The 14,237-nt window shown below is 37.3% G+C and overlaps 1 protein-coding gene across 9 annotated transcripts in view; it reads left to right on the top strand.

Moving 5' to 3' along the window:
* The window catches only part of Mtmr3 (myotubularin related protein 3), a 166,340-nt gene that overhangs the window by 106,252 nt on the left and 45,851 nt on the right, over positions 1–14,237 (top strand). For 5 of the 9 annotated variants that reach the window (XM_023705806.1, XM_023705805.1, XM_023705802.1 and 2 more), the window contains exons 6-8: positions 2,261–2,293; positions 7,314–7,396; positions 10,401–10,567. In XM_023705806.1, the coding sequence (XP_023561574.1) occupies positions 2,261–2,293; positions 7,314–7,396; positions 10,401–10,567 (283 nt within the window). The remainder of the gene's footprint in view (positions 1–2,260; positions 2,294–7,313; positions 7,397–10,400; positions 10,568–14,237) is intronic. The other 4 variants (XM_004645543.3, XM_023705807.1, XM_004645541.2 and 1 more) reach the window with 1 other exon arrangement.

The raw sequence follows: 14,237 nt of genomic DNA, 5'->3' as shown, positions 1-14,237 counted from the left end.
TCTCTCTTCTCTCTCTCCTGTCTTCTCTCTCCTCCTCTCTCTCTCCCCTCTCCCCTCTCTTCTCTCTCCCTTCTACCCCTCCCCTTCCCCCTCTCTCCTCTCTTTCCCCTCTCTTCCCTCTCTCCCCTCTCTCCCTTCTCTCTCTCTCCTCTCTTTTTTTTTGTGTGGTACCTGGGATCAAACTTGGGACCTTGTGCTTACCAGGCAGGTGCTTTTGCTGCTGAACTATCTCCTTGGCCCAGTGGTTGGAATTTATAGTTCATTTACTGTTATTATTTGTAGTTAACCATTTATGCCTAGAAGCTGTTTTAACCTAAATTCCTTTCTCTCAGTGAACTGGTTTTTCCAGAGCACTGCTATCATCTCACTTTTCATCTTTTACCTTGTCTCCTTCCCAGGGACCTTTTCTTCATCTGTTAAATCTCAGTTTACTTGATAATTTCATCTGTGAACTTGTGCTCAGTCCTGGTTCCCTCCCTGACAGTTAATTAGACTCAAATGATTTCTGCTGTATTTTAAACGTATTTTCCAGCATTTACTACATGTGTTGTAAGTTTTGCTTATTCATCTTTGTATCTCCAGAATACAGCATGTCTCCTAGTGCTATGATGTCCAATGAGTATTAAGTGAATTGAAGTTAATATGGATTTGAAATGAGTATTAGACCATTTTCTCTCTTTGGATTTGAAGTTCATTTATTAAAATAATATGTTGCTATGTCAGTAGACCTGTGTCATCCTTTATCTCCAACAATATCTGTACAAACAGGTTATTTACTGCTTTATCTGTGTTCTTTTTTTGACCCATTTCTTCACATAAAAGTTTTTCCTAGCATTGCAACTCTTTGAAGCTTGGAGCTTACATGTCACTTAAAAATCCCAAATAATGGCTTTGCACAGAGTGGGTTGGGACAAAAGAGGGAGAAAGATTTTCTTAAGTATTTTGGCATTGTACTGATTATAAACATTTATGTGTATGGTAGTCTCACTACACAGCTCAGACTCATAGTGATCCCCCTGTTTTCAGCCTCCCCAGTGCTGGGATTATAGGTGTGCACCACCATGGTTGGTCTAGGTGGCTGGCTCAGCACCCTTGGGGGTGGGGTCAGCACTGCATGTGGTGCTGGGATCAAACCCTGGTTCCTGTAAGCAGGTGCTTCATCCACTGAGCTATCTTACTGGCCCAACATTTCATATTATAATAGACCAATATTTCTCCATACCATTAATCTCAATATACTTAGTACTAAGGGTGTGTTACTTTTCTTGTTACTAAGACAAAATATTCGATACCCAAAGTTAAAGGAGGAAAGATTTATTTACCTCACAGTTTGTGAAGGTTTCAGTCCATTGTTGACTGACCTCCATCAGGGTGGCCTGGCAGATTGCCATTGCAGAGGAGAAACAGTTCTTGGCAGGCAGAAGGTAGCAAAACAAGGAATGAACCAATCAGTGAACTGTTTTAGTAATCACCTATCCTTAACCCTAGCACCTTTAATCCTAACATTACATTATGAAGCAGTCACACAAACTAGAATTCAGCTGCCTCTGAAAAGGCCCCACCTATGACCACATGAGTCTTTGAGGGGACGTCTAAAACACGAGCTGTAACAGGTTCGTAAAATGTGGGCTACTCCAAGAGATAATGGCTTTTCCTGCATCAGATCCTGGATGGAGACCAAAGTGTTGGTATTGACATTGCCCCTTACTTCCTCTCCTTCCTCTCCTCGCTCTGTCTGATAAGTGTATTAGTAAGACACACATGTTCAGTAAGACCTACCTCTTCTTCTCTTTATCATATTCAGTAAGCTGCATGAGGTTCTGAAGATGACTTGGTGAAGGTTCTTATTATCTAAATCAAACACATTTGAACTATCAGGACTCACGTGCTATCTGTGTTATGGCATGCCCCACTTTGCATCATTTAGCACATTAGAAAATGACTTGCCATCAGGTTTTAAATAGCTACCTGATAGCATGTATTTTGTTTTAATTTCACAGCACATTGAGTAAAATGTGTCTGTAGATTTAGATAACCATAAACATCATTCATCTATACACAGTGAGTATCTGTATTCAAGTCTCAGAATAAAGAATATCTGTAAAGGAGTTCTTTTGTAGCATTTAAGGTAGCATTGCTCCATTCTTTTTCCCAAACTATAATATACATACAGCTGTATTTCTTGAAGCTTAGTTGATAAACAAGTGTTCAACTGGAATTTATGGAAGTTTAAAACGATTTTTGTTGTGTAATTCAATAGACTGCTTCTCACTCTACTGCTTCTGAAATCCCAGTAAGTAGCATGAAAGTCCTAGCTGGTTACTGCATCTATGCTTGGAACAAGTTGGTTTTGTGTGTCAGATGTTCATCTTGAAAATCAACAAAATATGCATGAATCCCTTCCCTATCACCAAAGTTCTAAGAGTAAACTCTGATGAGATCATCATATGGAATGAAGATGAAGCCTTAGTTTATACATATGCAATGGAATAAGACCTTTAAATACTATAGACCAAATTTTTTAAAATTTATTTTTGTCTTTTTGAGATGGGTTCTCATTATGCAGTTCAGGCTGGTCTTGAGGACACTTTGTAGCTCAGGCTGGTCTTGAACTTACAATGATCCTCCTGCCCTAGCCTCCAGAGTGCTGGGATTATAGGTGTGCACAACTGTGCCTGGCTTATGATCAAATTTTAAACAATAATAATTATAAAATCAACATTAGTGTTTAAGAGGACATTAAAATGTCCATTCCAGGCTCACCTATCAGTGCCTGTTGGGGAGAAGTATAGAACTATAGTACCTGGGAACATCTGTCCTTAGTATTTTTCATTATCCAACAACAGCTTTTATTTCCCAAGCACCAGAGGGAGGAATATTTTTTTAGCATTCTTGTACCAGTGGAAGCTTTTGAAACAAGTACCAAGGGAAATACCTTATATATGTCCGAAGTGAACAGTAGAGAGGAGAGTGTTGGTCTTTATTTTTATGAAATTCTTTTCTCCTCTGACTGGTCTTTAAATGAAATGATATAATGAAATTCCATAGTTTATTACGAAGTTTTGGATTTAGATTCATTACTTTTATTTTTACTTGTACTGCCATTTTTACTTTAGATGTGTTACACAGGGTTAGTACTGGTTAGTACTTACTCATCAGTCAATTAAAATGAATGATTGTTTCTTGTGCTTTTAACTAATGCACATGCGCACACACAGCCAGAATGAACTGAGGAGGTAAATATAGCAGAATATACTAGGTTCCCATGTAAGGTGATAGAATGTGGCAGTTTTGTGGATCTTTAACACATTCGCATGTCAATTATTAAGTTTTACTGCTGTGTGGTTGTTTGTTTGTTTGTTTTTGCTTTGATGCTCTTGAGTTTTGGTGCCCAGGATGTAGCTTTTGGCTTTTTGAAGACTACTAACAGCATTCAGTGTGTTTGATGCATTGTTTGAACATGAGTTTTAATGGTATTTGAAATAGGATAAGCACTGTAATGAAATATAATTATCTGACAAAAGGTAAAGGAAGAAGAAATTAACATGTTCATGATGGAGCCATGATTTTTATATTTTAAAAATTGGTGGCTCTGATTTAAATTTTATTGTTCACATTGGCTTGAGCCACCAGTAGTACATGTATGACTGTCCTATTAGATGGCTTGTACCACTTTTTAGGGGATCTTTGACTACATTAATGCAAAGAAAAGTGTTCATTTAGCAGATCAGATGTCATCATTTATAGTCTCTCAAGGAAACCATTGAAATGATATAAATTTTCATATAGCTAATTTACAGTACAGCAGTTGTAAATGCATTTTATATATACCAGTAATGGTGTGTTTATAAGATTTTCTTGTTAAAATTTAGAGAATTAGAGAATTATTGATCAACTATTCATGGATTTAAATGAAATAAGTTTTATTATTATAATGATTAATTGGCATGAATTGTATTAATATTTATGTTTGGGCAGTAATTTTTCAAATTCAAGCAACTAATTTGTTCTAGTTATAGTTTTTATTTTATTAGTAAAAAGACCAGTAAAGATGATTTAGATCTGTATCACCAATGGTATAAGCCACCTAGTGGGACAGTCATGCTTATACCATTGGTGGTTTAAGATGGCAAGAATGTGTTAAAGGGTGCAGGTGGGAAGAAGAGGCACTGAATCTACGGGCTAGAGATTTGAAAATAATTTCAGATTTCTTCTATAGATGGAATTGCCTTCAACAATATTTATTTATGGTTTGACAATCTTCATTTGAATTTTGTTGTTCTAAAAAAAAATGAATTTTGTTTTTCTCATGATGTCTAATGGAGAAGCCACTTCTTATATTTTTTTTTTTGGCAGAACCGGGGATTGAACTCAGGCCCTTACTTGCCAGGCAAGCACTTATTCTACTGAGCTATCTCCCTGGCCCCAAGGCCATCTCTTTCTGTGAAAGAAAATTATTTTCTTTCACAGGAAAAGAAAAAAGGACCATGTTAGAGGAAGAAAAGCAGGATATATATTGGAAGGATCCAAGGCTGGAGGGCAGACCTGAATTTTGGCCTAGACTTTGGTGCTGGCTTATAAGGTGCTTGTCTAAGTTCTCTGAGCTAAGAAATGTACTGGCATTAATCTTTAAATCTTTTGCTTATGAGCTTGATTATTGGGTATGGCCTTGTCATAGAGTGATAGGTCTTTTTCATATGTGAGGAAGATTGAGAAAGCTAGATCAGTGGGTAGGCCTTAAGAAAGTAAAGAAATTTAGTTGGTTTGGTCAGATGTATGAAGGTTGTGGAGGTAGTCTGCTCTGCCTTTTTAAAAAGAGGCAGTCTGTTTAGGAAGCAAAATGGAGAAGCAAATAGATATAAATTGGGTTTCTTTTTGAAGTGTTGTTATTTTTGCTGCATATAAAACTTCCCTGCAAATGAGTATCTGCATGAGGATTAAAAGCTGCTGTTCTCTGTATCTGTGACTCAAGTTCACGCGGCTGTTTTTGGTGACTTCCTTGTATATTTAATCTGATTTGAATGCATAGAACCAATACTTTGTTCTCAAAGGTGTAATATGAAAATTTGTTTAGTGAATGGACTTTAGCAGATACAGAGGTCTCAGTTCACAAACTTAATTCTTTCCGTAATTCTGGTGGCAAACTGAATTGGACAAGAAACAAATCAAATTCAGTGGTTAGATTCAGTGTTGACATTTTGGAGAAAGTTGATTTGATTGTGGTCCAGTTCAGTTTGCCACGAGAATCATGAAAGCAATTAAGTTTGTGAACTGATGTACCACTATAATTTACATGCTCTGGAGTATTTTGTTATTATTCTCGAAGTTCTTGAAGAGCCCTTGAGTTTTGGTACAGTAATAGTGATATAAAACTTACATTTTCTTTGTAGCAAAGCTGCACAGTGTAAACTTCCTCCCCAGCAGTAGCTAATAGAATTAGTGGTTTTCACCATTTCTAGCAATAAGAAAGGCACTTGAGGGACCTGGGATGCAGCTGACTGCAGGCAGAGCAACCACTCAGTGTGGATTTGTAAAACTCACTCTCACTTCACCTCCAGGCTTTTCTCAGGCTTTGTACACAGATTACTGAATTAACTGGGTGACATTTAATAAGACTGATGGTTAACCCAGTGAAGCCAAGAAACAAGCAGATCTTTTAACTGGTAAAATTTTAGACAACCAAGACCAGAACTCAGGCTTTTTTCAGTTGCTAGTCTGCCAGCCACAAGAGGTAGGATTGAGGATAACCAGTTAAAGTACATTTTAAAAATAAAACAGTGAGAGTTTGCTTTAGGGTACCCAAAGTACTGGCCTGAGAACAAATCAGTGTCATTTTACAATCTCTTTTTAATCTCTGTTCTTCCTTTAGTTCATCTCTATCACCTCCTCCCTCTCAAGTGACAAATGTTAAAAGAATTTTTAGCCTCATCAGCTGCAGTTTTTCAAAATGTCTCGGGGTTAAGGACTTAAAAACAGAGACGCCAAAACCTTTTTTTCTTCTCAGGACACAAGCAACATTTCTTAGTCTTTTCCCTATCAGTCCTGTTACAATTGTAATAGAAAGGGAATTTTTATATAGACAAAAGCAAGAAATCTTTTAATCCTGGGGTAAAAACTCCCAGCTATTTCTCTCAGTAGTGCTTTACTTTGCTCTTCTTTCATCCCTGCCCCAGTCCTGCCAGCACTGCCCCCCCCGCCCCCATGCTCATTTTGAGAATTCTCTGTTGATTCTGTGTGCTGGGATAGAGTTTATAGGAAGCCTGTTTCTGAAACTGGCCCAGCTGATGAAGGGCCACCTGGTTCTGGTAGTTCTCTTGTGTCTACATTAGAGGAAATCACCTTGTCTTTCTCATGTTAAACAGAAGTGTTGGAATACTACTGTCAAGTCCCAGAGTCACATTCTGGCAGGACTTGATATATTGTATCTACCCTTCTTCTAAGGGATGAGTATCCATCTGATCATTCATCAGGCACTTTTGAAGGTTTGAAAATTGCCTTTTGAAGCCAGAGGTTGAATCAAGGTGATTTCAGGGCCAGAGAGGGGAGACCTGTCAACCTAAGAATTTGTATCCACTTCAGATTACCCATCCCTACCCTCAGTCTCCCTTATCTGTCTCCTTCCAGCATTGTACATAATCCTATGTTTAGTAGAGTCTTCTGACCAGACTGTGAAGTGAGGATCGTTCTGCTCAGACTTCAAGCCATATTTAGCAGCTGATCTTTGAAGCTAGTTAAACCTACCTAGTTTTAGGGTCTTTGATTTCTGTATGACCTTTTCCCTTCCTGATAATCTGTGGATCTATTTTTCTGAGCACAGGTCCTGACCAGCAGCTAGTGTCCCATAATCTTTTCTTTGCAATCCATTGGCAGTTTAGGCTTCCAGACTTCTCAGAGCCTCCTTTGCTGATGCTGTGTCATAACAGATAGAATCCATTTGCACTCAGATCTGTAGTTCTTTTCTATAAGCAAGGTGGGATTATTATTCTAATGCCCTTGATCTTTTGTGTCATTACAAATTCTAACCAGCTACAATATTTAAAAACAGAGATCAGTTTATGAGTACAATGCTAGACAAGTGCATTCCACTCCTTTCAGAGGTGATCCTTCTTTGTTGTCTTCATGAGTGTCATGACTTGAGGCCAGAGATAAAGGGGAGCCCTAATTCCTTCTGTAGTAAATCACTTGCGTACTTGATGTAGCTAAATTTGCAGTTGTATTTCTTTTCTCTATATAGAGTTTTCTAAATAGTCTTGTTGAACACACTGAACTACAAGGTCAATGCCTTTTGGACTAAGACTTCTTTTTAATTATAGGTTCCACTACAGCTTATAGAAAGTGTTGAATGCCGAGATATATTTCAGCTTCATTTGACTTGCAAAGACTGCAAAGTTATCAGGTATGTGGTATGTTTGTGCAGCTGTTTGTGTGGAAAATATTTTTTAAAGAATAGATACATGTTTCAGTAACACAGCAGAATACCTTTTGAGGTCAGCTTTGTTAAGAATATTTCATAAGTTAATTAGTGCCTGAAATATGTTACTTTTAGGATATTTTTCATATTGATGCTTTTTCTTTTTTATTTGAAGATACCAAATTTTAAAGACATAGCAAAAATAAAAATAGTACCCTACTATTCCATATACTGAGTCATCCATAGTTAACACTTTACCTCAATTTACTTTATCATTTATAGAACCCTTCAGTATGGTGTTTGTGGCGGGGTGGGGGAGAGATCTTTTTCTGAACAATTTTACAGTAAGTTACACAAGCATGGCTCTTTAACCCCAAAATAATTTTGTATGTTTCTAAGAAAAAAGCTTATTTTTGAACATGACCACAGCATCATTATCAACTTTACAGTTTTATATTGATGTATTTTATCCAGTCTTCTATCAAGGTTCAAATTTTGATGATTGACCTAATGATGTCTTTTATAGCATTCACCCCCACCTCTACTTCATTCACTATAAGAACCAGTCTAGGTCAGATCATACATTTAGCTTCTATGACTTGAGAGCCTTCTTCCATGTGGAACATTTTCCTCAGTCCTGCTTTGTCTTTTATGACATTTATGTTTTGAAGAACGTGTCTTTTTAATAGAATTTGTTTCTTATTTTATATTTGTCCAGCGTTTCCTCAAGATTAAATTGAAGTTTCTTAGCTGGAATGTTGTGTATATATGGTAATGTACCTTTTTCAGGGTATTGTATAGTATTATATCCAGAGGCAAACAATTCACTTGTCCCTCAGTGATGAATTTTGATTACTTTACTCAAGGTGTCACCTGATTTTTATGTAATTTCTATAGTTTCTAATAAACAGTCTATGTATGGGGAATTCTTTAAGAAAATGCAGGGCTGGCCAAATAGCACAGCAGATTAAAGCACCTGCAAGCAGGGGCCAGAGGTTGGATCCCCAGGCCTGGTATCCTGGCCCCACCCCTGGGGCACGCTGAGCCTGTAGATGAGACTGGGCATGATGGCATGCCTGTAATCCCAGCACTTGGGAGGCTGTAAACAGGCAGATCACTATGAGTCCAATCTAATAGTGAGACCCTGGACACCCTGTAGACCCTTCCCTTAGATAGATAGATAGATAGATAGATAGACCCTTCCCTTAGATAGATAGATAGATAGATAGATAGATAGATAGATAGATAGATAGAAGGAAGATGCAGATGTTTTGCTTTGTATCAAAATTGAGCATCCTTAATGATTTTTATCTAATCTAACTATAATGGTTGCGAAATGATGCCTTTCTTTTAGATTATTTTTTTAAGAGAAGAAAAGTAAACAATAAAAACAATTGTATAAAATTTTAAAGCAAGATTTGTAGGAGTGTAACAATGTTCAGTACATTGTACATTGTTATCTTCAAAGTAGTTGCTCATAATACAAGATATAGGCATGAAAAACTGAGAAAGTAATGTAAGCCTTTAAATTCTTCAAATGTTATCCCTTTGACCTGTTCTAGTGTACTAATAAATATTGTATGCTGGCATATTGATTGAGAAAGACAAGGAAGAGGTTTAAGTGACCTTTGTAGTTTTAAGATAAATGTTTAAGTTGCTTTTCAGAAAGTGATGTTTGACTTTATATTTGATAGGTAGTGGGTATCATTCACAACTTAAACCTACTTATTAATTAGCTCAGTTTTTAATACTATGTTTAAAAAGTCAGAGATTTCAAATCCTCAAAAAAGTCAGTTTCCAGTAATCATCTTAACCCCCCTCAGTTGCGTATACTAAATATGGCCATCAATATCAGGATTCTTTTTTTTTTTTTGGCTGGCTCAGGCTGCCTTAAAGGCAGGTCTGGTGTGGCATGTGCAGCTGGGGACCGTACCATGGTCCCCTGTGCCCAACTGGGTTTGCCCAAGCAGGCACTTTAAAGAACTAAGCTAACATGCAAGCCCCTGTGCCATTAATATCAGAATTGTTTTGTTCTCTGTGTGGGTCACAGCTGAAAGTTTCAGTATAATCTTCTGTACTTTGCATCCAAAGATGCTGATTTGTTTTCATTGCTAAATAGACAAATTTTAAAATTTCTCCTTTAACAAAGCAAGTGTGGTAGCATATACTTGTAATCCCAGCACTCTTGAAGATTGAGACAGGTGCATCTCAGATTTATATCCCACCTGAGCTACTTAAGTTAGTGAGATGGTGTCTCAAAATTTGAGGGGAAAAAAGGGGGTGAGGGCTAGGGATGTAGATCAGTGAGGAAAAACCTGGGTCCATTCTCCTGTAGAGCCAAACAGCAGCACCACCACCCCCTGCCACCTCCCCAACTCCCTAACTAGTCAAAAATAGTGTGGTGATTTATTTTTTAGATTGGCCTGTTGTGTCACAACAAAACAAAAAAGGACTTTCTAAACATTTTTGAGAAGCATAACCATAACACCAAAGTAGAATGAAATCTCATGCATGAAAGAAGGTAGCTTGTGCCTGGCGAGATAGCTTAGTGGTCTAAAAGCACCTGCTTAGGCAAGCTTAGGCAAGTGCTGGGGACCGTATTTCAATCCCCAGCACCACATGCTGTGCTAGCCCTGTCCTCAGGGCAGTCTGAGCAAGCCAAAAAAAAGAAGGTAGCTGCCATTTTTCTTCAATAATTGTCATTAATCTCAAAAGAATTTTCATTAAATTAAAAGAATAGATTTCATATTGCTCGCCTTCTTTTTGATGTGTATATTGCCAACTCAAATTTGTTGGGCCCATTTTTATTATAAATAGTAATGAATATATGAATGATTACTTGTGATGTGTTCTCCATTGTAGTTAACCACTTCACTATGAATAGGGAGTCTTAAAATGGTGACTTTTCAAAAAAAAGAAAGTGGTGACTTTTCTTAGATTTTAGTTAACTATTATCTGATTACATTCATATTTGTTTGGTTTCACAAAGGTGTCAGTTCTCAACATTTGAGCAGTGTCAAGATTGGCTCAAGAGGCTGAATAATGCAATTCGACCCCCTGCTAAAATAGAAGATCTCTTTTCATTTGCTTACCACGCTTGGTGCATGGAGGTCTATGCCAGTGAAAAAGAACAACATGGAGACCTGTGCAGACCAGGTAGAGCTTTCTAAAATATGTAGGTGGCCAAGAGCTTTATTAGGCTAAGCTGGAGGTATCCTTAATACGAAATAGCATGCCTTGACCCTCATATATTCAATTAATGTATATTATGGAACTTGTGCCCATTCTTCTTGTAAATCTAATAGAATGTTTCCTGCCTTCTAGAGGAAGGGAAGAATACTGGATTTGGTATCACATCCTACTAGACCTAAAAGCAGGCATAAAAAAGTTCATAGGTATTATGGAATCCTGAATGGAAGGGAACTGTGAATTTTGTGTACATATTTTGGAAAACTTTACATTAAAAGAACTTTTGTGTAGGTTTTGGAGTTGAATGGCACTAAATTGATGAAGAGGAAAAGGACATTAGACGATAAACGACATTGACAGAAGTACATGGTCTGAGGACAGAGATTAGTGAAGTAGAAAATGTTTTCTTGTTATCATAGCATTTGTTTTTAAGTTATAAGTGACTGTTGTCACCTCTTTCTGCCTATAGATGAAAAAACAGATCTAGAGAGGTGACATATCCTCAACTTCAATTAGAGACACTGAGCCTGTACTGAAATATAGGTTTCCTAACACCTCGTATTGTCTCTTTCCTCTTGAAATAAGATCATGTTATTTCTTTATACATAGTTTTCTATAAACTTTACACTGCCATAAATAGATTTTTTTGGTCCACCTCTTTAATATGTCAGGCTTAGAAGTTATGAGCCTCCTATGAGTGTTTATTTTGGAGAGAGAGAGAGAGAGAGAGAGAGAGTGTGTGTGTGTGTACGTGTGTACGTGTACCCAGGAGCTTATGTATAGCAACCGGCATTATACCGTTGAGCTAAATTCTAGGTTTTGAGACAGAGAGAGACAGGGTCACACTGCACTGCCTAGGTTGTCCTTGAACTCGTGATCATCCAAAATCTTTAATCTTGTAAATCAGACCTGAGTTATTTTAAATATTTAAAGCTAATCTAGCTATATGTATAATCAGTTTATTCCTGCTCATCGCTTATTAAAGCTTTTGGCTCAGTTTATTTTATTTACAATACTTAGAACATAAGCATTACCTTAAAGATGCTTTGATACAAATACTTTTGTCTTCATGATCTTAGCAAATAGAGTAGGTAGGCTGGTGTGTCTGTTTTAGGAACAAAACAGAACAGAGAGGCTCAAGAGTAAAGTCTGTTGCCAAGACCTAGTGCTAATCATTAAAAGAAGTGGATTTAAAACCAGCTCTCACTTAATGAGAGTCATGTCTGGGGATGTTCTGTGGATGCAGAGCTTAGAGGTATCTGCCTTGATGGAGCCTCAAGAAAAGGCTCAGAATTCAGACTTCTTCCAAGCATGTCTCAGTGGGTAAAACCCACAGTCGACCACTACTTTGAACCAATCTTGAAAGTTTATGTGAGGGTACTTAAACCATCTCTCACTTTACTGTCTTACATTGCCCCATTCCCTTTTTCTTTCCTGTTTTTCATCTTTTATTGACATGCCATCACATTTTATTTTTCAGTTTATGGCTGTTTTCATGTTTTGGGCATTTTAGACTGTGTAGTACACAAATCTTACATATTTGCTGAGTTTTTAATGATGACTCTTACATATTTTTTGTTTCCTATCATCTCCTAGAATTAAGTAGTATATCCTGTTGCTTTATTATATGAGAACTATGATTTATTTTTAAGATATCTAACACCAAGAAGTATTCACTGATTTTGAGATGCCAAAGATGAAAAGTCTTCACCTTTTTAAGGGTCTTTATTCTTTATTTTCTTGATAATTTTAGTTGTTTCTTTTCTATTTAAGCCAACTCTTAGGATATTACTCAGATTTACCATGTGAAAGCTTTTTTTTTTTTTTTTTTTTTTTTTTTGCGCTCCAAATGCCTTCAAGGCATGACTGGCTGGCTTGAGTAGTGGGGATCGAACCACAGCAACCTGAGCCTGACGGCTTTGTTGAAGCAGCCACTTAAAGAACTGAGCTAAGGGGCAGGCCCCCTGAAAGCTTTATTTTCATTTTACTCTTATGGGTGGCTTTGTCCTAAGGAGGAGGGTCCTGTGATCCTTCTCCATGTGATTACATTTAGTATTCTTTGGCTGTGAAGCCGTGGAGATAATCACGTATCCAGTGTCTTTTCAGGAGCAGCTTTTTTTGTTTTTTTTTAAAGACAAGGTCTTATTATGTAGTCAGACTGTCCTTGAACTCATAATTTAGGCCAGGCTGGTCTCAAACTTTAAATAATCCTCTTGCTTAGGCTTCCAAATGCTGGGATTACAGACCTGCTACCACCGTGTCCGGCCTTTTTAGGGCTTCCGATACCTGGAGACATGGAAGGAACACTGATTTTTAAAAAGTACATAAGAACCTAAATGTACAATGGGTACTTTGAAATAGGAAGAAAGTGTTTAAAGAGAAATAGGGTAAGAGGGAAGAAAGAGAGGGAAAGAAAAAAGTGAGAAGATAAAATGAAAAGATTTGATTTCAAACCTATACTTTACTGTTTAATTGAAAATGCTAGTCAAGCCATTTATCCTTCCTGCACCTTGATTTCCTTTGTCCTTCAGACCTGGACATTCATATTCTTTCTGCCCAAACTGATCCAAGATTGTGGAGATCAAATATGATCTAAATATGTTGGTAATATAGTAGAGTTCATTTTAGCAAATATTTGAATGTCTCCTATGTGCCATGCTTATGAAAACTCTGGAAATTATGTAGCTGAAGATAATGCCACCATAACTTGATTGGTTGGAAATTCTCTATGATTAAAGGTTGCATTTTCATTTTTCCTAGGATACACAGCCTATGCTAAAGAAGACTCCTCCCTAGTCACAAAGCTTAGTTTTCATTTTATCTTCTCACTTTTTTCTTTCACTCCGTTTCTTCCCTCTTACCCTATTTCTCTTTAAACAGTTTCTTCCTATTTCAAAGTATCTATTGTACACTTAGGTTCTTATTTACTTTTTTTTTTTAATGTATTTAGTACAGGTTCTACAGGGTCTCACTAAACAGATTGGACTTGTAGTGATCCCCCTGTTTTCAGCCTCCCAAGTGCTGGGATTATAGGTGCATGCCACCGTGTCCAGTCTCAGTGTGCGCCTGGGGCGGGGCCAGCACTGCAAGTCTGGGATTGAACGTTGGTCCCTGCCAGGTGCTTTAATACACTGAGCTGTCTGGCTGGCCTTTATTTACATTTTCAGTTTTTCACACCAGAGAGATAAAATGATATTTACATATGTGAGTCTGATTTATTTCACTTATGACTATGGTCTCAGGGTCCGTTCATTTAGATATAAATGTCTCAGTTTTATCTTTCTTTATGGCTGAATAATACTCCATTATATGGGAAAAAAATCTTTTTTAAAAAATCCATTCATTGGTTGATGGACATTTGGGTTGCTTTTAAGACTTAGCTGTTGCAAACTGTATCACTATAAACATGGGTTTACATATATTGCTGTGTGTATACATACATCATAAAAGCATGTGATGCTTTTAATTCTCCTGGGAAAGAAGTGGAATAGCTTGGTCAAATGGGACCACTAACTCGTTTTTTGAGGAGTTGCCATATTGATTTCCACAATGGTTGCCCCAGCCTACACTCCCATTAAGAGTGGAGAAGGATTACTTTTTCCCCACAGCTCTGCCAGCATTTTTTATTGATTGTTTT

The sequence above is a fragment of the Octodon degus genome, unplaced genomic scaffold (assembly GCF_000260255.1).
Source record: "Octodon degus isolate 3935 unplaced genomic scaffold, OctDeg1.0 scaffold00230, whole genome shotgun sequence".
Classification (NCBI taxonomy): domain Eukaryota; kingdom Metazoa; phylum Chordata; class Mammalia; order Rodentia; family Octodontidae; genus Octodon; species Octodon degus.
Note: the sequence above shows the minus strand (reverse complement) of the source record. Positions and strands in the feature narration are given on the sequence as shown.